This window comes from Trachemys scripta, chromosome 20 (genome assembly GCF_013100865.1).
Source record: "Trachemys scripta elegans isolate TJP31775 chromosome 20, CAS_Tse_1.0, whole genome shotgun sequence".
NCBI classification, from domain to species: Eukaryota; Metazoa; Chordata; order Testudines; family Emydidae; genus Trachemys; species Trachemys scripta.
In genome coordinates, this window is record NC_048317.1 from 16,283,706 (window position 1) to 16,305,739 (window position 22,034).

Sequence of the window (22,034 nt, forward strand, 5' to 3'; positions counted from 1 at the left end):
GGTATCGTTCATTGCTTATCAAAGAATCTGTAAAGATGTAGTGGCCCGTTATGTGCCTGTGTCACAGGGAGGTAGTGAGAACATCAGTAAATGTTCATAAGGTGCTGCTATTTCAAAGCATGTCAGATGGCAACTCCTCCTCAGCCCTGGTTTGAATAAGCAACCGTGACATTTCCAAGTATCCCCAATCTTCCCCACTTCCTGTCCAAAAAAAAAAAAAAAGGAGATCATCGATTATCGTGAAACCATGTGTTTGACAATGTTTCAGTGTACTGCACAGCTCCTTCTAAGGAGAAAGGATGCGGGACTGACAGAATTACTCTGTCGTGACCTGAAAAGAAATTCTGCTTTATGTTGAGAAAAGTCACTGTTTACCATTTTTTTACTGGTAACTTTTAGATGACTGTGCCTGGGAGTACTGGTATTCTCAATATTCGAGGCTAGACTGGATTTTCTGTGGACACCCATTTTTTCTCTTGCTTCCTCTGTTTTTGTTCCCTGGATCTACCTAAGGCTATGTCTACACTGAAATCGCTACAGCAACACAGCTGCAGAGCTGCAGTTACACCGCTGTAGCGCTTCAGCATAGATATTCACAACGGCAACAGGAGGGGGTTCTCCTTTCACTGTAGTTAATCCACTTCTACAACAGGTGGTAGCTGGATTGAGAGAAGAATTCTTCGGTCACCCTAGTGCTGTGTACATGGAGGGTTATATTGGCTTTACTATGTGTCTCAGAGGTGTGATTTTTCACATTCCCTGAGCGACATAGTTCAGTCAACCTAACTTTTTAGTGTAAACCTGTCCCTAAGTGCTTGTCTACATGGGGACATCCAGGAAAGTTACTTCAAATTAAATAAAGGTGTGAATTCGAAGTGGATTAGTTAAACTGCATTGTGTGAACACACTCATTCAAAATTAAAGTGGCCTTAATTTGGTTAATTTCAAAGTGAATTAAACTAAACCAAATTAAGGCCACTTTAATTCTGAATAACAGCATTCACACACGCATTTGTTGTGGTTTAGCTGATCCACTTCTAAGGTCACACATTTAGTTAATTTGGATTAATTTTCCTGAACCTCCCCATGTAGACAAGCACTAAATTACTTCTATGGCCACTCATTGATGTATCTGAGCATCTCACTATCTTTTAAACATATTTATGTTCAGAACACTCCTATGAGGTAGGGCAGTATTGTTATCCCCATTTTACAGGTGAAAAACTGAGTCAGGAAAGACTACGTGATTTATCCAAGTCTATAGCAGTGCAGGGAATTAAACCTAGGTCTCGTGATTTCAAAGATAGCACCCTATCCACTGACCCAACATTGTCAGACCGCTTCAGTACTCAGCTTTGAATTCCTCTGGGTTTCTATAGTACAAATATTTTGTAAGGTTAATCACACCTTCATTTATCTAAGCACCCAAGCGACTCGTGACAAAGTAGCTCCATGCTGCCATTCCTGCTCCATTCCTCTTCAATGCTGATGACATTTTCCCCTTTGTAGTTTTGACGTTAGTCTTTGTTGACCAAGATATTAAAAAGTGAGTAGTGGTTTGGGGTGATTCAATCTGTGGGTTCCCCACTTGAGACTCTTTAAGGAGCCTGGGTTTTCAGAGAGTGGATGCTTTGCATTTTCTGAAAATCAGACCTTTTCAAGGTGCCTCAATGGGACACCCAAAAATTGAGGCACCCAAAATCACTAGTCACTTTTAAACTCTTGGTCTCTTATTATTGTATTTATCTGATGAGATCAATTTGATGTTTCTCTGCTCGTCTTCCATTTGCTGAACTTCAAGAGGCAGGCGACTTCTGTGACTCTCACAAATATTACTCATACCCACCTCACAATAACTGTCCCATTGTGCTAATGGGTGGACTGAAGGTACATGACTTTATAATAAGAAGGGAGGATCTACAATCGAATACTTCAGGCAAACATTGTTCCTCACTCTGAGCCAGTGGGGAAGGAACCTGGGGCCTTGAAGCCTAGTTTTCTGTGCTAGCACAATGTGTTACAGAATTCGATTTTTCTTGTCTCTGATATATTTTGGATAAGTTTTGTCCCCAAATCCCAGCTAGAATTCTGCGCACGGGCCACAGGTTTCAGAATGGCATCTTGGTAAATTTCAAGTTGGATTTTAAAGTTATCCCTTTGAAAATTTAACTGTGGTTTATCTGGGAGATAGGTGATTATCGAAGAGAAGCTATTTTAGACGGTATAGTAGCAAGTCATGCATATTTTTGGATATGTCTGAAGAAGCGGCTGACAGCGATACAGCTCACAGTTTTCGGGAAGATGAGGTAGATTGTGAGGCAAATAATTGGATTATGGTCAACTCCCCCAGTTTGCCTGGATTTGAGAGTGGGGAGGGCACTAGGAAGTTCAGATCACCCTGTAGCTCTATCAGATATTTTGCTAATTGCCTCAATGGACATGAGGGAAGGGCAGCTGTAGATTATTAAACCTTATTCCAGAGGGAGAGGCGTTTGACTCAAATGGGCTTAAGAGCTGGAACATATTTTGTGTTTAGCCTAATTATTCATAGCTGGTGACTCTGAGTAAATTGCTAGTTCAACCTTTCACCTCTGGTGTCAATAACGTGCTGAATTAATTTAGGAAAGTTATTACTTCTTTTGAGGTGGGAATCTTTTTTTTTTTATCATGACACCTGTTGCTCATAGGTACAAATCAAACGAAGAGTATGTGTATGTGCGAGGCCGCGGAAGAGGGAAGTATGTATGTGAGGAATGTGGAATTCGCTGCAAGAAACCCAGCATGCTGAAGAAACACATTCGCACGCACACAGACGTCAGGCCATACGTCTGCAAGTACTGTAACTTTGCATTTAAAACCAAAGGTAAGAGACAGTCAGCTCCTAGCTCCTCTTCTTAGTGTATTGACTTACTGATCAAGCCTACGGGGGGGCACTAGTAACAGGGAAGGAAGGGTCTTCCTTGATTCTGGAAAACCCTAGGATTTGGTGGGGCGGTGGCAGGAGAAATCTGTAATTGGCTGAAATTGTATGAACTGAACAATGCTGTGTTATGCTCGAATGCATCTTGCTGAGTCACTGCAGAAAGCAATATCCTTACTGAAGAGTTCACCTGCAGCATAGCAGCTGTGCGATGATCCAGTCTGTGTTTCTAAAGAAAAAGGTCCTGAAGCATGTTCCAATAGTGACTGGCGACCATTGCAAATTATTTAATTGAACAGCATCTGGCTGTGTAGGGCAACACCTTCGATTTGGGGTTCAAACACAGTCTCATCACTTGGTTGATAATCTTGGGTGGCTCTTCATGCTAGTGCTCTCAAAGACAATATTTGTGCTGTGTATTATCCTCTTTCCCCCTTGCATGTGGCTGCAGCAGAATATGCATCATCTCAAATCAGTTCTTCCCAGAAGATCATGCTTTCTAACAGGAAGCTTGCTATTGACGCACATGAGGATTTGCAACATTTCCCACCCCTAACACACCCATCGCTAACCTTCCCCAGCAAACACACCCATCGATGTCTTAATTCACACGATCAACTGTAATCCATCATGTGTGCTCTGGGAAAGTGACAGCACGGGAATGTTCCGCCAGATGTGTAAAAATCCCCAGCTCAACAGCTTCACCGTGTGACTGGAAGTAATGCAAGCACACAGAGTAAAATTCTCAATGGGCCTAAGTGACTTAAGTGCTTAAATACCATGAAATGCCAATGGGTTGTAGGCACTTGTATCATTTAAGTGCTTTTGAACATTTTACCCATAGCCACCTCTTCTGAAAGAGATTGTACATTTTGCATGGGTTCTGTTTCTTTAATTGTGGCATGAGAGAACAATCAGTGACCTTTGAAAGCCATTGTAAATAACTATGTAATCCCATTGTAAATAACCCAGAAAGCTGGACCACACTTCTAAGAAATCCCCACACTTGGTCAACCAAACAATGTTTGGGACACAATCAAGCACAGTTAACTGATTATGCAAATGAGCTCTCTGCTCCAGGGGGCACTTGATTCATCAAGTCCTCGATGTTGAATATTGAAATAGGCTGAGTGGACAATACCCAGTGCTGGTGGCTTTGCTTGTCCACTCAGCTGAAGATAGGTTGATAATCACTGGAAATGTGGCAGCACTGGGGGAAATAATTAATTTGAACCTAAATTCTCCTTTCAATGCACATAGCAGATCTAAGTTCCTGCTTTCCCCATGCCCCTGGAGCTCCTAGGTTTATCTTCAGACTCATTTCACCTTTCTTTTTCTACTTATTCATTGCCTTCTTTCTCTTTTCCTCTTGCTTTGTTCCTCTCCTCTGAGGTTTTCCCTGGAGATGGGAGAAGTCTCTTTAGCTGTTTTCCTTTCTTGCCTCCTACTTAATTTCTGTCAGGCTTTTCTTTGGTATGCTGGAATCAAACCATCGTTCTTACCATCTCTCCAGCTGCTTTCTCTTCCCACAACTATGCCATCCTGAAACATAGAAGCCTTCAGTATATGAAGTAGCCATTTTGAAAGGGGCTGTCGCCTAAAAGGTCTTTCCCCCTTCAAAAAAACCTCTTCAGCTTCAGCAAGAAACCAGTGAGAGGGAGGAAGTCAGCATGGAGGAAAACAAATGCTAGAGTTTAAAGGCAAAACTATTGTATCTCCCTTCAGTTACATGAATGCATAGATCATAAATTGGAGTGGTCAGAACTCTTGTGGATCTGCAGGCTTGTGAAATGTAGTTTGTGTTGATAACCTCAAAATTGCTTGAAAATTGATTCCTTGCTGGAAGGGGCGTTAGAGTGAGAAAGCTGGGTATGTAAAATGGACATCTTTTTACTCAGTATAACTGCTCCTTATGCATCTCTGAGTCACAGCTGCTTGCTTTACTGATGCAGACATGCAGGATTCAACAGGAGAGCCTGAACATGGACCAGCAACATGATCATTGGCTAAACTCCATTTGAGGAATCTTTGTGACTGGTGACAAGTCCAAGGCACAAAGTACCCAGCTTGACTCTCAGATCCCAGAGGGAGTTTCCAGGACTGGTGGTTACAAAGCTCATCTTTAATACTTCTAAACTGAGTGCATTTGGGTCCTGATTTCACAAATAACCTCTCTGTTCTTTGGTGTGGTTTTGTAACTGCAATTAATTGCAGAGTGCAAGCTACCTGGGTGCACCTGCAAAAATGCAGGCTGAGTAGAAGCCCTTTTAAAAGCCAGTTCTCTAGGTGTACTTTTGACCTTCAGTATAAAACAAAAGAGGGGTATCTATAGAGCTGTCTTCAGTTCAGCTATTGTAGGTCTCCTCAGCATGATCCAATACTCTAAACATTCAAGTAGGCTGAAGGCATTTCAAGTTTACTTCTTTTTATAAGGATCACTGGCTTGCTAAAAATCCTATTTAAAAAAAAAAAGCATATCTGTGTTACAGAAATTAGTAGCAATCATTCAGAGTGGAACATTTCTTAATATGCTTTTCACTATTTATCACATTTGTTTACCTTTTGCATTTCTTTCAGTGTGGACAATGCTGTACTATTTGGGTGGCAAAAGCTGCAGGGAAATGTTTTTTTGGCAATCGTCGATCCAAACTGGATCATGGTATACACGTATGAGGTCTAATCAGGTGCCTGATAAACACACCAAGACCTTCAGCACATATGCCTAGGCAAGAATATGGAGTAGTGGAGGCTGCCCTAGATCTACCATCCCCCTTTAGAACATTGAGACGGAGTCCAAAGGCCAGACCGAGTCCAGACATTGAGTGCCTCAATGGTTGTAGATTCTGCCAGAGAACAGCTTAGAGCTGCTGCTGACTGCCTAACGCCTCAGTGAGGGTGCGTTTCTGTCAGGGTGATGTCCCTTAGTCTTACTCCAACCAAGGAATACCCACAGGGCAGTGGGGGCTAGGGTTTTGAAAGGCACCCTATAGTCACCTTCCTCTGAAGGTTGGTTCTGGGTGTGATCGTAAACTACATCTGACTGGAGGGCCTGGTGGCAACATGATGGAGCTGCTGGTGGCAGGGTAGCTCCTATAAAATACCACAATGTTGCAACCTTCAGAGAAATGTTTACTAGTTTAAGAAAATAATCTTGGAGGTTTTCTTTTTTAATTCATGGAAACATTTTGTTTGAAAATATGGACTGTAAAGGTTTATTTCAGAAAACCAAACTTCTGGATCAAGTTTAAATGTGTGCCTTTTAGTATGGTGCCTTTACCTACAGTCTTATGGGCAGTTAGTATCACTGTATTAACAATCCCCAAATAAAAGCATTGCTGGGGCCTTTGTGGAGGTTATCAGGCTTCTTGCCAGGCAGCCGATGAGAAGAAATTGCTCTCAAAGGATTGTCTGTCTTGGGAGGGTGAGGTAAAGCCTTTTCCTCTGACTACTGGTTTCCTGATGGATTTGGAGGATGGGGGAGCTACAACTGTTTTCTTCTTGTCACCTGTATCAAAACCCCATCTTTGTTAGGCTAGAAACTACCCCCTTGTTCACCTTTTGACCTTTTCTAGGCCATAGATTAGTGTTGGGTCTTTTATTTTTGCCTAGTACAGATAGAATTCCATTCCATGCCCATTTTTCGCTCTTGTTCACTAATCACATTAGCCTCTCACATTCTGATTGGCTGAGCTTCCTAAACTGTCTGAATAAGCCACATTGAACAACTTACTGTGGTCCATGCCACTACATTTGCCTACTTTTATGGTGGTTACAAGGGACAAAGAAATTTCTATTAAAGTAAAATATGCTCGGGTAACGGACCTGTTGATGGAAGATATTAATTTGATAGTCTAGTCCAGTCACAGTTTCCAGACACCAGACTACTTCATGTCCTAAGACATATTATTCCTTTAATTCATTAGACTGCAATTCCTTAAATCAGAGTGTGACAGTTATTGAAGTTATTGAACATATTAATATATTAAATGCAAAAAAAAAATTAAATGCCATGTTATGGTTGTACAGTTTATTATTGCTGGCTAAAAGCTCAGGAAGAATTAACTGGTATTATAATGGATATATAGATTTAAAAGATGTCATAACACCTTTATGTGCTGAGGCATTTTCTAAACATTTGGAAAAAAGTTTAGAAAGTGACTGAGCCATTTGAGAATGTTCTCAGGCAACCCTTCAAGACCAGTGGTGCTGAAACAATGTTTAGGGTGGGGGTGCTGAAGGCGGAAACCATGTATTTGGGTCGTTATTACTACTTCAAGCCAGAGGTGCAGCAGCACCCTAGTTGCAGCACCTCCCCCCCTCTCCCCCCCCTCTGCAGTAATGCACCAAGTTCTGTTGGTGTGAAGATAAAGAGTAATCTTCAGGAAATGTCTCTATATTCTCTAGTGCAATTGGATGTGTCAATGGCATTGGAAATCAGAAAACATCCCGACAGTCCATGAATGAATTTCAGTAGCATGTCATCAGTGAGAGACTGTTTTGTAGACTGAGAAATGGGGAGAAAACAGTGGTATTGAGGAGAATAGCAGAACAAGAAATAATGTCTGGAAGTTAAAGCCAGATACATTCAAATAGAGACAAGGCACATGTTTTTAACCATAAGGGTATTTAACCATTGGAACAAGCTACCCAGGCAAGGGATGGATTCTCCATCTCTTGAAGTCTTCAGATCAAGACTGAATGGAACATATGCTTTAGTCAAAAACAAGTTATTGGGCTCAGTACAGGAGTAACTGGATGAAATTCTATAGCCTGTGTTATATACAAGGCTAGTCTAGATAATCCAATGGTCCCTTCTGGCCTGAAAACCTATGAATATGTACAATTTGTTAGTCTCTAAAATGCCACAAGTACTCCTCGTTCTTTTTTTTAATAATAACAATGTTTTTTTTTTAATGAAATTCTTGTCTAGATACAGTGGTATAAAATAGACTGTTCCTTTTCTTGTATTCCCAGTGAGTGAAATTCATCTCTGTGCAGAGACTAGATCAAGGCCAGTTCATCACATAAGTGCCACTACAATCCTTTTCTGAGGGCTTACATGGGGTTTAGGTGGTATACTTATTGCTTATTGATGATCCTCTGCATAGAGGTGGATCTCATTCTTTGTCTGTAAAAAGCGAGTCCTGCTGGCTGTAGCAGAGTTGTTGTGATATTCCTTGTACACTCTCTTCAGTAATGTTAAAATAATGTAAAGTCCGGGGGAAGTGGTTATGATCCCTGTCGCAGTTGCACCTTGGCTTTGCACACTCAGCATTTTTCATGGTGCACGTTTAACAAAAGAAGGAGAAAATGTGACATAGGTGCAGTGTGCCCAAGTGAAAGTTGCTCTAGGACTCTTAGGCTTGGTCCACACTAACCCCCCACTTCGAACTAAGATACGCAACTTCAGCTATGTGAATAACGTAGCTGAAGTCGACATACCTTAGTTCGAACTTACCGTGGTCCAGACCCGGCAGGCAGGCTCCCCCGTCGACTCCGCGTACTCCTCGCGGCGAGCAGGATTACCGGAGTCGACGGGGAGCACTTCTGAGTTCGATTTATCGCGTCCAGATTAGACGCGATAAATCGAACCCAGAAGTTCGATTGCCTGCCGCCGAACCAGCGCGTAAGTATAGACAAGCCCTTAGCTTTTCCATTACCTACTTTTTGTTTTAATTCTGCAACCTGACTGGGGCATTAATGAAGTTTACTGAATTTAATTTCCCTGATGGATTTTAAAGAAGAAATGGCTTCCAACCCCTCTAAACTGCTTTAAGGATTTAAGGAGGCACAAGTGTTCTGTCTAAAGCAGCACAAGCACTTAAGCTGCTTTAGGTCCTAAATAAGACCCTATAACAGCACAAGAGCTAAGAATATACCATGACAATTAGGCATTTCTGAAAGCACATGTGCAGAATATCTCGGTGTTGGGATTGCGCTGTCAGACTCAGATTTAGCAGATTTTGCTGCTTCAACATTTTCAGTGGTTCATTATTTTATTTGGAGCTGGCCAATTTATTTCCAACCTAAGAATACTCTTGAGAAAACTCCTCACTGCGGACGACTTACCTGCCTAATTTTCAGTGTAATCGTTATACTAGCCAATATAAATATCTGTCTCTATCACTCTCTAGCTCATGCCCACGCCTTCATATTTATTTTGTTGTTCTTTCCAAGGAAGCCGTGGTAAGTTGATTCCGTTAGTAGCCGGTGCTTGGCTGGGCACCAAATAGCTATGAAGCCCTCCTCCTGCGGTTCTTTCTCAGCTTTACTTACTCATTACTCAGGCAATTACCTGTTGATTTCAGTGGGAATTTGCCTGAACAAGGACCTCAGAATTTGATTCTTTTAGCATTAGTTAAGGGGGTCTAAAAACACCAACAAATTTCCAGCAGGACTTTGAAAAACAAAGTCATATTGTTCTGCCAATTGCTCTAAAAATAATGGTCCAGTTTCTCATTGGAGTAAATCGGCGTAGCTCTGTTGACATGCATGGAGCAATGCTAAGTTACACCAGCTGGGCCAGTGGGGGCATCCACCTTTTGTCAGATGACAGGAGAAATCTTTCTCTTCTGTTCCCCATCCTCTCTCCAGGCTACTAGTTCAGACTTCTAGCGATAAGAAGGTATTTTTCAAGGAATGAAGTACCACCATTATGATAGGGCAGCATTGTACCTACTAACGTCTGATAAGCCAAACAGGAAGAACTGCCCTCCCAAACCTGCTACTGAATAGGGACGGGATTCCGCATCCTATCCGGCCTCAACATATTCAGAAGCAAGTCAATTAGATGAGGCCCTTTTTACTTTCCCTCCATGGGCTACGTGTTCAGAAATTGATGCTGGAATTGCACCTGCCGAAGCTGTGCACACACCTCAATTGCAAGTGGAGGCCACATAACTGTGCACACACATTGCCCATTTCATGCACAAATGTGGGATTTGCACACACTTCTTTGCAGGCGCAGCTTAAGCACCAGTATGTGAAAATATGGTCCTGTCTGACAAAAGAAGGATGAAGAGCCTGAAAAGAAAGGGAAGAAGAAAAGAAGAAGGAAACACAGCATGTAAAACGCTACTTTGGTTTATTTCTACTTGATGTGAAGTTGATTTTTTTTTTTGTCAGTATAAAAAGAGTCTTAGCACTGGCCAGATAGGGTCCTGGTGCTTAGTACATCTCCCGGTCTAAGGTCAGCTCACACTATAAAGCTTTGGCGGCATAGCTGTGTCAGTCAGGGTGTATGAGAAAAATACACCTCCTAGCTGACATACCTACGCCAGCAAAATCTCTAGTGTAGACACAGCTATGCTCACAGAAGAGCGCTTCTGTCAGCACATCTAATGTTCCCGGAGGTGTTACTATGCTGGCCGAAGATCTCCCTCTGTCAGAATAGGTTGCATCTGCTGTCATAGCTCTGCCAGCAAAGCGTTTGTAATGTAGACAAGGCCTTAGTCGCACCGCTGGCTTGTCATCGTAGTGTGCGTGGCTGAGTGGGGATATGGCTTTCACATTGCTCCAAGGCAATTCCCTCCAGCGATCAAGGAAGAGGGCTTCTGCAGTCCTCTTCAGCTAGAAGTATGTTGCCTGGGGTGGAACTGGGTTAAAAACAGGTAAAATAAGGCGGTGGGGCCAATGCTGCGGGCTGTAGAAGAGACACATTAGGTTCTGTGTGATATCGTATTTGCTTTTATCCCCTAAAAACAGCAAAGAGAAACGTCTCTGACTGAAATATGAATAGCTATGTATCTATGCCAACACTTTCAAGGGTGATTTTCAAATGTGATGAGCACCTGCACTCACAGTGAAGTTATTGAGGATCTGGCGATATGACCAGCTATGAGACCAACGCAGGGGTAGGCAGAGTGCAGCCTACAGACCAGATTTCAATCTGAGAAGTGGTTTCTCTCCATGGACCCTGTCTCCTTTGGCTGCACCTCCGTATTAAAGCTAGAAAGGCTGCACTCTGCTCTATCTAATGCGAATGAAGTGCAGCTTTCAGGCTCCTGGCTAACAGTCATTGCGACTCTTGGTTGGGCAAAGGTCGGTGTCCCTGTAGTACAGTGTACGCACCACAGGGAATCATTTTGTGAGCCAGTGTGGGGAGCATGGTAGGAGGGAAATGCTCGGCAGACTTCGTTAGTCTAGCTCTTCCTCCCAGCCCACAGTTAGCGTTGCAGTAGAATTCCCGGGGCACTGCATGCTGCAGCATAACTCAAAAGCCTCTGAACACACAGTACATTTGAGCTGATTCATTTCCTGTGTAAAGTCTCACCAGAAGGAATCAGATTAGGGTTATTGCGATGGTAATTGAGCATAGATGGGTCATTTGTGTCAGCTGGAGTGAGGTGCAATAACTTACTGACGGTAGCAGCAGGGTTTCATTTACTGAGGAGTGTTGTCACTGTTGACATGTTGTTATAATTAGTTAGAACGGGCCAAATTACACAATCCCTTCTTATCCCGAACTCCAAGGCCTTGGCATTGCAGGCTCTGGCCAACAGGAAAGCCCGTGCCATGTCATCTGGTTATGATGAAGTTGGAGAGTTCAGCTAGATACGATTGAGTCATGCTGGGAACTCACCGACCCTTGAAGGACTTGCAGCCAGGGCATACATTTCTTCTCCTTACCAATCGTCTCAGTCCACGGAGGAGAGAGGTGAAGGGAGAAGGGTAAAGAAGAGAAAAGAGGGGCAATTTTCTTCTTTACTCCTCCCATCATTTCTCTTGCTCTTCTCCTCTTTCCCAGATGCATGTTCCACACGCCCCTAGGCTCCCTTCTCCTGGGTTTCCCTTTTGTATAAGTAGGAATAAAAACTGTTCCATTAGCCTGCTGGGAGAGACAGTTGTGGTTTTTGCAAAATTATAGAAAATAGTGACAGGCCATCTACTCCATTCCTTTGCCGTTCTTTTGTAGCTGTGCCTACATCATATCTTGTAGCACTTTCTTCAGGCTTGTTATAAATGTTGCAGTGTGACCATGCCCCTGCAGAGGATACCCCACAGCCTAACAGATCTCACTGTTCACTTCTCCTGATACTCAGCCTCAATATACTTTTTCTTAATCATATTTCTCACCACTAAGTACCAGTCCAAAAATGGCTTAGCGCTTTAGTCTGTGAAGTGTCATGTTTTGGGGTAAGTGTCCTCCTTGCTTGGCCGCTCAGCACATGCCAGAACCTCCCAGCAGCGCCCGAGCTGAGACACCTGGGGGTCATTTAACAAGTGTTCACCTTTCTTTACTGCTCAGCTTCTTCTCAGGCAGTTTCAGGACATGAGCAGCTCTCTGATTTACAGTTCCCTACTCATTGAGAGTTAATCGGTTACCTTGGCTAATTACTCGAGCTGATGGAAAATCTTCTGACAAAGCAGTTTTCCATTGGATGGAAGCGAAACGTTCCACGCGAACAGGTTGATTTGTCGAAATTTTCAACGGGAAGCAGCAGCTAGGCATTTCCGGCCAGCTCCCTGGGATCCCTTGCTTCCAGAAACCCCTCTTGACATTTTTTTTTTTCCTGAATGGAAATTCTGTTTCCCAGGCAGCTCTGCTATTATTTCCAGTTGTATCCAAATGTTAAATCACAGGCAGACAAAGCCCAACATAGTTCAGCTGGATTTTTTTACTCTTGGTTTTTTCCTTCAGCTTCCTCCCTGGACCCTTGTTTTCTTGTCTCCACCCCTCCTTGGTCACTGTTAACGGTGTGTCTCCTGTCTGGAGACAAAGTGCTGCCTCCTATGTTCTGGGACCAGCTCGGATGGATTGCTGGGCTGAGCTGTTATGCCAAGGAGTCACCTGTCTTTTCCTGTAACATTGCAGCAGTGCGCATGCTGGGGAGTAGCCGTGCAAAGGATGTGCCCTCCAGGTGTTCTAGGTTGCAAGATGGCCCAGTTACTCTGAAGTCTCAGGTTTGGCACCTCCTCTCTCTCATCCCAGCCAGCAGTGAAGCAATTAAACAGAAAATCTATCCCTATGCTGCAGGCTGGCTGACTGCCTGGGATAAAGGCTTCTGCAGAGAGAGCACCTTAAACTGAACCCGCAGCTAGGTCTAAGTGAAGTTGTCAACTTGTTACTCATCCCCTTGCCAGGGGAAAGAAACAGACTATTGATCAAGGTGTGTGTTCTGTTTCCTTTCAGGGAATCTGACTAAACATATGAAGTCAAAGGCCCACAGCAAAAAATGTCAGGAGATGGGCGTGTTGGTGTCTTCACTGGTGGAGCTGGAAGCTGAAGAAGGTACAGATTCTCTAAACTGTGGGGCTCTCCCACTGCTGCTTGGAAAGTGCATGGTGTTTAGATAGTAGAATGTCCATTCACATGAATGGAGCGTCCAGGTGCTCCAGGTACCCTGGGCACAGCTGGAAGGGAGCTTTGGCTGACCAGACCTGATTTGGCTGCAGTTTGCATAGATTGTCCCACCTCTGCCTGTGGGGGTGGGGTTTGTGCCTTCCTTGGAACTATGTGGTGCTGGCCACAGTCAGAGACAGGGCACAGGCATAGATGAACCACTGATTCAGTGTGGTGCTTCCTATGCTCATTGGAAGTGAGTACTGAGTGAGTGCCGCCGGGCAGTGTCTGTGCACACTGTGGGGCTATACAAGTGAGATAGTGCAAGGGGGCACTTGGCTGCTGCAAAGTCAATCTCTTGGATGAGACATAAATAAAAGTCCTGCTCTCTGGCCATGTAAGATCCTCCAATGCTTTTCAGAAGAGCAGAGGTGTTAAGGAGCAGTAGCCTGGCTGGCTTGTGATGAGTTCTCCCCGATGCCACCTGGAACTGGGTACCACTGAGCCCCTTGGCCCACCAGCCTGGCTCCCTCTCACACTATACTGCTGTGACAAGCTGCAAAGCCCTCCATGCTTGCACTTTCACCAGCATTCACATAGGTAGGGACACACCCAGCTGCACATATGTGCAGGCTCTCTAACCACCAGCCTCCCAGCCTAGGACCCCAGAGCAGCACTGTACTGCCCTGGTCAAATCTGCCCAGTATATGGGTTTAATACCTGGTCCGCCGCTCCCTTAATGTGAAGAGGACCGTGCACGCTTGTGGTAACCAAGCTGAGATTTTCCCCAGACCCCTTAGTCAAACGCACACTGGTTTGGATTAAAACATAAAATAAGTTTCTTAACTTCCAAAGGATAGATTTTAAGTGATTATAAAGGATAGCAAACAGATCAAAGCAGATTACCTAGTAAATAAGCAAAACCACAAACTGAGCTTAACATACGAGATAGGTAGGATATGAATTAGCAAATTCTCACCCTGAGTGATAAACAGGCTGGCAGATTCTTAAGGCACAAGCTGCCTTTGCTTTGCAGCTTGGGTTTCCCAGGATTTCATACACAGGCTACAAATCCCTTTAGCCTGGGACCTGCACTTTCCCCAGTTCAGTCTTTGTTCCTCAAGTATCAGGGGGTAGCCGTGTTAGTCTGTATCTACAAAAACAACAAAGAGTCTGGTGGCACCTTAAAGACTAACAGAGTCTGTTAGTCTTTAAGGTGCCACCAGACTCTTTGTTGTTTTTGTTCCTCAGGTGTTTCCAGGTGTGTTGCTGGAGGGAGAGTGAGGTACCATCATGATGTCATTTCCCCCTTTTATATATTCTTCCCACTTGCTGGAAAGCTCTTTTGCTGTGACCTGGGCCAAACAGTTCCCATAGTGTAGTGCTGTCTGTGAGAGGTTTCTATTGTACACAGTTCCTGAGGTAATCCCTGTGCTTGTGTGCATTTCCTCAGTATGCCATTAACATTGTTTGGTCTTTTTACTGTCGTACCTGAAAGGCTACTTGTGGGTGTTTTCAATCTCACAACATGTTTCAGTAACACATACGTAGCCAAACTTCAGAACTTCACATACAACGATAGCACATACAATCCAATGAGATATTAACGTCTAGCAGATCAGGACTTTTAGAATGTTACCTCACAAGGCGCACTTTGTACAAAACATATCCTAATTATATGACAATAGTGAATAAGGGGGTGCCAGGGTGTCACAACCTTAAATTCCTCGCACAGCTGGCTAGAGCATTCTGCACTGCTAAACAGACGCTGCTCTGCTCGTGGGCTGTGGAGTGCAAGGCCAGAAGGTTTGCCCAGATCAAAGTGTGACCTCCTGTAGCTGCATCGTGCTGCTGGGTGAAGTGACCCCTGTGAATATAGCATGTGAAGCCCAATGTGAGAGCCTTTGTGAGATGCACTCTTTAAATATCCGATCATACGATCCAGATTATCCCTTCCTCGTGGAAGGGGCTCCAGGGGAAGGAAATCTCCATAAGGAGCCCCTTGCCCACATCATCCCATCAGGGGCATTGATTTTGCTCCAGTGGAAAAGCATGTGTGGCCTACCTCCAAATCTGAAGTCCCCCCGGGATTCATGCTGGCTGTGACCCCTGGTGGCCCCCGTGTAGCATGGTTCCCACAGCCTCCTTGTGACTACCCCCATGAGCCTCCAAGGCAAAAATACAGCCTAGGGCTTTGTTTCCAGGTGGATCCCCAGGGTGCTGGAGAGAGCATGATGAGCATCTCCTGATCCCACCCACAGCCGACCCTGTTCTCCTGTGTGGCAAGGTCAGGGTGGGAGGGGGTGAGTGCCCTTATTGCAGGGGAGGTGGAGATTTGCACGCAGAGAGAAGGTCCTTTCCATGTGTAAATCCAGGGGGCACAATCTAAGCCAGTAATGACAGTATCTAGGGCATCTCTCAGCAGTGAAACAGACTTAAAACTTCACGGTGTTGTCAGATATTAGCCGGGTTACTCTGTATATTTAAAAAAATTATTTACCCTCAATCCTGTGCTTAGTTCTTTCCCCTATGCACACACACAAACCCTGTGTAAAAGGCCTGTGAATTCAAGAGCCTCTCGTGTTCCTCTGAACCACCTAAGCTTCTTTAGTACAGCAGTGTCTCCCTTGCTCCACGGGGTCTGTCGCTGAGTTTCACTGACTTCGGCCCAATAAGCAGGTTTCTTCCCTGTGTGTCTGAGGAGCATCAGAGCAGCGGGCTGCAGCCCTGAAAACTACGGCCTTCTGTTTGAAGCATGAGTAGGGCTGCAGGTTTGTCACGGATACTGTGAGGTTTGCCCAGGACTTCTCTTTGTGTCCCTGATTTTAATAAACTCACCTCGCAGCAGCAGCTCCTGTTCCTGCAACTGGGACCAGCTCCCCGCTCGGGGTGTTGTGACCTGGCACGTGGGGTCACAGTGCCGCTCATTCATGCCGCTCTGTCATGACGGGGGGTGTATGTGCCAAACCCGAGTGTCCTGGCGAGGGACTGGAGCCACAGCTGCAGGTGAGTGTGGGCTCATTCTCCATCACCCCTTCTGGGGGCAGAACCCAACCCCTCCCGAGGACCTGCCTAGGGTAGGACCCATCCATCCAGGCCCCCCAGAGGTAGGATCCACCTCCCCAGGGCCTCCCATCCCCTGGGGGCAGGACCCAATTCCCCCAGCCCCTCGGGCCTCCAACCCCTCAGGGGCAGGTATATCCCCCTGCCCACTGTAAATGACGCTCCCATGGCTTTACACATCGTTTCCCCCTAACCCCTTTTACTACATTTACTGTGACAGCTCTGAAATGTCGAGGGCAAGGTGAGAGATCTCCAAGAGGGGAGCAGAAAGAACTAGGGAAAGTCTAACGTACACTTAGCTGTGTGAGCTACAGAAGGCTATTTTACCCAAGTGATTGGAGGCTGAGCTCCGACAGCTGCGGAAGGTTAGATTACGAGCTCTTTGGGAGCCGTTAGATGTTTTTATGATTGTTTTTCTGTTTCCTTTAGTGAGGCTCTCGGTAGCCTGGGCTGGAGGCTCAGTGCAGGGATGAGTGTGAAGAAGCCTTCAGGGATGGCAGATGTCTCGGAGTGCCGGTGGGATTTGGGGATTGTTGTCAGTGGGTCATTTGTATAGACAGTAAATATAGTTTAAATACAGAGGGGGAGAAATCATACGCATCTCCCTTCCACTGTGGGGTTTGCCCCGATGGAGCACAGAGCTTCAGGACAGTCTGCTAGGTCAGCATGTCGTTCTCCGTTCACAAAGCTTTGCAGAGCTGATGGGACACCGCTGACCTCTTCCTGCTGCCCACCCACTAACCTCCATCACCAGAGCAGCCCTTGCAACTGCGTTTAGCATTTCTCCTTCCCCTTCTAATGCCCCCTCCCAGCCTGAGCCAGTCTGATTCCCCCGGCCTTGCCACAGCCCACAAGGGTTTGTTGACTGTGGCTTAACTTGAGCCTTATAAAACACATGGTGCTACTGTTATTTTTACTAAGCCCTGGTCAACTGAACAAGCTCTGGAGAGGTTGCTGTGAGCCAGTGGAATGTTAACTCAGCAGGAACAACAAAGAGTGCTTATTCTCACTGAGCTCCCCAGAAGTCAGGTCCCCCAGAAGCTTTATTGGGAAGAGGGTGGGTTCCCGGGGCACAGAGAGCGTCACATGCGATGCTTCCCATTTCATAGGTAATTTCATAGGTAATGAACAGGCACTGAGCACATTTCTCCACAAGCCCGTGTTGGAAACAGGAGTTGTTCCCTGAAGATAGAGCCTTGCAGGCTAAAGCTCTCCTTTAGGTAACCTAGGGAGGTAACCCTTGCAGAGTTTGTCCTTAGGCCATGTCTACACAGGGACACTCAGGAAAATTCATCAACTCATTAGTTAGTGAATCAACTCAAGGCGTGTAAGTTAAAGACCATTAAAACCCCATTCAGGAGTAAAGTGGCCCTAGCTGGCTGTAACTTAATCCTCCTCCTCCTGCCACACATCCCTCCCTCCATGTATTTCTAGAATGCCAGTCACCAGACTATCCAGGTGCCCTTCCCCAGGTACCCTGGAAGCAGGGGCGGCTCTATGTATTTTGCCACCCCAAGCACGGCAGTCAGGAGGCTTCCGGCGGCATGCCTTTGGGAGGTCCACTGGTAACACGGATTTGGCGGCCTGCCTGCGGGAGGTCCACCGGTCCCACGGCTTCGGCGTCCTCGCCGCCGAATTGCCGCCGAAGCCGCAGGACCAGCAGACCTCCCGCAGGCAAGCCGCCGAAGGCTCCCTGACTGCTGCCCTCACGGCAACCAGTCTTTACACCCCCTTTACAGCTTGCTGAGTCACTTCCCTAAACCAGCAGGCTCATGGTGGCCAATACTTTACTTTATTGTCCGGCCTGGAAATTTACTCAAAGTCAGAAGCTGTCATTGGAAGATCTAGAAATTGAGCCCTCTGGGGAGCCCAGTCTTCACAAAGGCACCACATGAGTGTTAATTAGGGTTGCCAACTTGGTAATATTTAAAAACCAGACACTCCAGCAGGCGTGCCAGAACCCGCCTGTTCCCCCCCGAGGCCCTGCCCCGCCTCCTCCCCCAAGGCTCCGCCCCCTCCACTCCTCTTTTCCCCTCTCCCCCATAACTCGCTGTTTTTTTCCTCCCACCCTGCCCCCGCCCAGGTCAGGAGGGACTCACCTGCTTTGCCAGGGCTGTGAGCTGCAGCCGCCCGACGCAGGTCGGGGGCAGCCCCGGCTGAGTAGGGGCTGGCGCAAGTAATGGCCCGTTACCTCCCCACCTGCAGTAACTGGACTTCGGGTGTCTGGGCACCAGGCCACCCTCACCCTTGCGGGGATGTGGGCTGAAGTCTTCTGTGTTTGGTGAAGATACTGTTTTAATAAGGCCCTGGGTTGAATTTACACCAGTGTGAATTCCACTGGTTCCCATGATGTTTTAGAGCAGAAGTAGGCCCATCCTGAGGAATCTGCTAACAATGGTGATAATACATACTGTACAACGGTTTAAATTCATGTCTGCTCATTTTTAAACTAGCACTCAGGATACCACGTTCACATCTCTGTATGTTCATGGGGAACTGGTTGACTTTGTTAAATTGTCACTGTACAGATATTTTCATGGGGCAAAGGTTTAGTGCAAAAGAGTGTAGCTCTGTAGGACGTGGCTCAAATCTCTGCACAGACCTTCATGAATCACAGCACCCTTGAGGGTAGGTGTGTCCATGACCTTCACGAGGCCACACAGAAAGAAGGCATCACAATTAGGATTAGGAGTTCCTAGCTCCGCATCCCATGCGCAAGGCACTCAACCACTCTACACCTTGTGTGCCAGACTCTGATCCCAGTTACACAGGTGTAAATCCATTGTAAGTCCACTAGTTTCAGTGGGTTGACACAGGGGTACCAAGGATCAGATTCGGTCTCTCTATATACACAGGGGACTCAATTCCCCAGGGATCACTGGTTTCACCTATGATAGGAGACCCACATGCAGGCAGACAAGTGGCAAGCAGTGGAGGGAGGGAGAATTTTAAGAGGTTTTTTGAGAGAATCGTTTTAATAAATGTGATGAGGTTTGTTAATGTGGTTTAAAGTGAAACACAGTCCCGTTACTCCTAAGGAGGGAAGCTGCTGGTTTCCCCCCATACCAAGGTGGTCTATAGGCAGAGGAAGCACGATGGCTTTTTATCCCCTTGCTGCTGGTGCAGGTTACATTGCCGAAACGGATGCTTTTCTTTCCTTTAAATCTGACTATGCTTTAGAGTTTTGTCCTGCTCTTAAAAGCAGCCTTTCGTTCATGCCGCGGCATTCTTTGTTTGGCGGGGGCAGTGCCAGAGTTCAGAGTGGGGGGAGCAGGTCCAGGAAAAAAAAACCCAGTCTAGGATTTGCCAGTGATAATCCCAGGGGAAAAGTGTTAGTGCGCTGTTAGCCTGCGGAAGTCTGCTCCAGTGTCAGATTGCTGGAGGTTTCCTTCAGTCTGTTAACTCACTTAGAATAATTGATTAACTGATGGCTTCTTAAAATCTCCCCCTGCTGTTATACTACCTGTAGGTGATTCTTACTCAGATCAAAGCATGATCGCAGAGGAGACAGTTACTACTGAAATTTTGGTTGCACGACACTCTGAAAGCACAAGGATTATTGTAAACCTTTTCATTATAGTAAATTAGAACTAATGAATCATATTAATTGTGTGAAGCTTTTAAAAACCTGCAAATCAGAAATCCTATTTGTGTAGCAGATAATTGTAGGCTGCAAAGGCCAGAACTGCGCGAGCTCAATTCAGGCATTCAAGGGACTGCTTTCAGTAATTATTTCATTCAGTCATTCATTGCTCCGATCATAGAGGGTTAATAGTAACGTATTGTGAGCAGCACAGTGTGTGAGCTGTTCTAAAGCCATTCAAGGCTGCAAGCTGAAAGGACTATTCTGCTTAGGAAAAGGAACGCACTCAGCAGACGAGAAGGCTGCATTTGTCTCCGCCTTTCGTCTCATTTTTAAAAAATACCATTAAACCAAAAACCCTGCTGAAAATCGGCCTTTCCCCCAGAGGTCACCTGGGAGAATGCTTAGCAGACGTTTGGAGTGAGTGTCAGCTGGGAGGCCTCGTCTCCCCTCATTAAATCATGTGTCCGTGCCTGTTTGTGAATGAGCACACAGTTCCTGGACACCTGCTAAGCTCGGCGAGGGAAAGGACCTGCCTAGACTCAGGAAAGCACAGGGGTCGGAATCCATTAGTTTTCCGAATGGAATCCTCCTCCATTTGTTGATGTTGGCTGCATTGCTGCTGGCTGGAATGTGGAGCTGTCTGGACGTTATTGCATTATGCAGACAATCCGTGTAATTTTAGAATTACAACAAATATACAGTCTCCGCTTCCTCCCATTTGTGTTTGTGTAAAGGGGACAGGGAAAGAATGTGTAAAGGTGAAAATGGGAAGGCTTGGTGTCAGAGCAACTCAGGGAGTTTTTTCTTTGGTAAAAGCAAACAATTCCTGGGCTTTTGCCGAAGTTTAACGCATTCTGCGTCATGACTAAAGAGACCTGAGGCTCAGAAATGCAGAATCTAGCATCCTTGCAAAGGGCTCGAAAATCATGGACGATCCTGTAAGTGCTGGGGGATGGACTGATGGATGGAAGAGGAGGAAGGATGCAGAGAAGTCTTAACACTTGCCTCCACATGAAATTTAAAGATCTTAGCTCTATCCCACATCCCAGATTTTCTCACGATCACATAGCTTCCATTGCTGGCAGGGCAGTGAGTCGGAACGAGCATTTTTCTGTGTAGTCAGAGACTGTCTTTCTCTTCTTTTCGAGGGAGATCAGGACAGAACCATTCAAGGGCTGGCCCATCCAATTGCCCACCCATTTCCACTTGCAATGAGCTATTCTAGGAGGACTCTCTGCACTCTCTTTGCCATCCATTCCTAAAACTGGCTGTGTTTATTTCTGTTCTGTGGGTTTATTTCTATTTAAGGGACAGGAGAAATAGAGGACTTTTCCCGTTACATAAAAGGAGACTCTGGGTCCGATCCTCTGCTCTTTCACGCGAATTTTACCCTGGTGTAATTCGACGAGCAATACAGAGTGGAGAATCAAGCCCATATGCTCTAGGCATCCACTGATATGTGTCACTGCCCAGACACATTGTCATAAAATGCCCTTCCAGCTTTTCCCTCTGCCATTCTCTGGCCCGCTGAGTTCGGAGGATCAGATTTCTCTTGTGAAATGCTCTGGCCTTTGGCTGAGTTTGAAGCTTTCTTTCTGCACAGTGGGAACATGTCAGGAGGGCACAGCAAAATCCACTTGGGCTCCCCCAAATGTCACTCATTCAGATAGTTCCTGTGTGGCAAATGTGGACTCCACCACATGGAAATGGATTAGCTTTACCCTAGCTTTGTACTGCTGACCGTGCTGTGCTCACCGGATACTGTCAGTGTCTGTCTATTATTCTGTCATGCCAGGAAACCAAACAGCCCAGCACGAAGATTCCTAGGGACTGGAAGCTAACAGCGGGGTGCACTTTGGCCACCACTGTCTGCCAGTTCTAAACTTGTGCGTAACATAAAGTCGTTAGAGTAGAGGAAGTAACTAACTCCTAGATCTGGCTGTGAAATGTTTTCCCTTTCAGGGCAAGAAATACACATGGTTCTGACTGGAGCTGGTTGAACTATTCATTTCGAATAATACTTGTAATGAATTTAGCTCCTTTCAGGATTAGCAAATAATCCAGAGCCAGATCGTGATTTCAGCTAACACGTTCATTACCCCTCGTGTCTCACCGGGTAATGGCCAGCCTCATGGTTGTGAGCTGTTCACTTTGACTATTCACTACACATATTGTGTGACTGG

The 22,034-nt window shown here is 45.7% G+C and overlaps 1 protein-coding gene across 6 annotated transcripts in view; it reads left to right on the plus strand.

Moving 5' to 3' along the window:
- The window catches only part of HIVEP3 (HIVEP zinc finger 3), a 422,183-nt gene that overhangs the window by 382,875 nt on the left and 17,274 nt on the right, over positions 1-22,034 (plus strand). For all 6 annotated transcript variants that reach the window (XM_034753789.1, XM_034753788.1, XM_034753785.1 and 3 more), the window contains 2 exons: positions 2,688-2,863; positions 13,053-13,151. In XM_034753789.1, the coding sequence (XP_034609680.1) occupies positions 2,688-2,863; positions 13,053-13,151 (275 nt within the window). The remainder of the gene's footprint in view (positions 1-2,687; positions 2,864-13,052; positions 13,152-22,034) is intronic.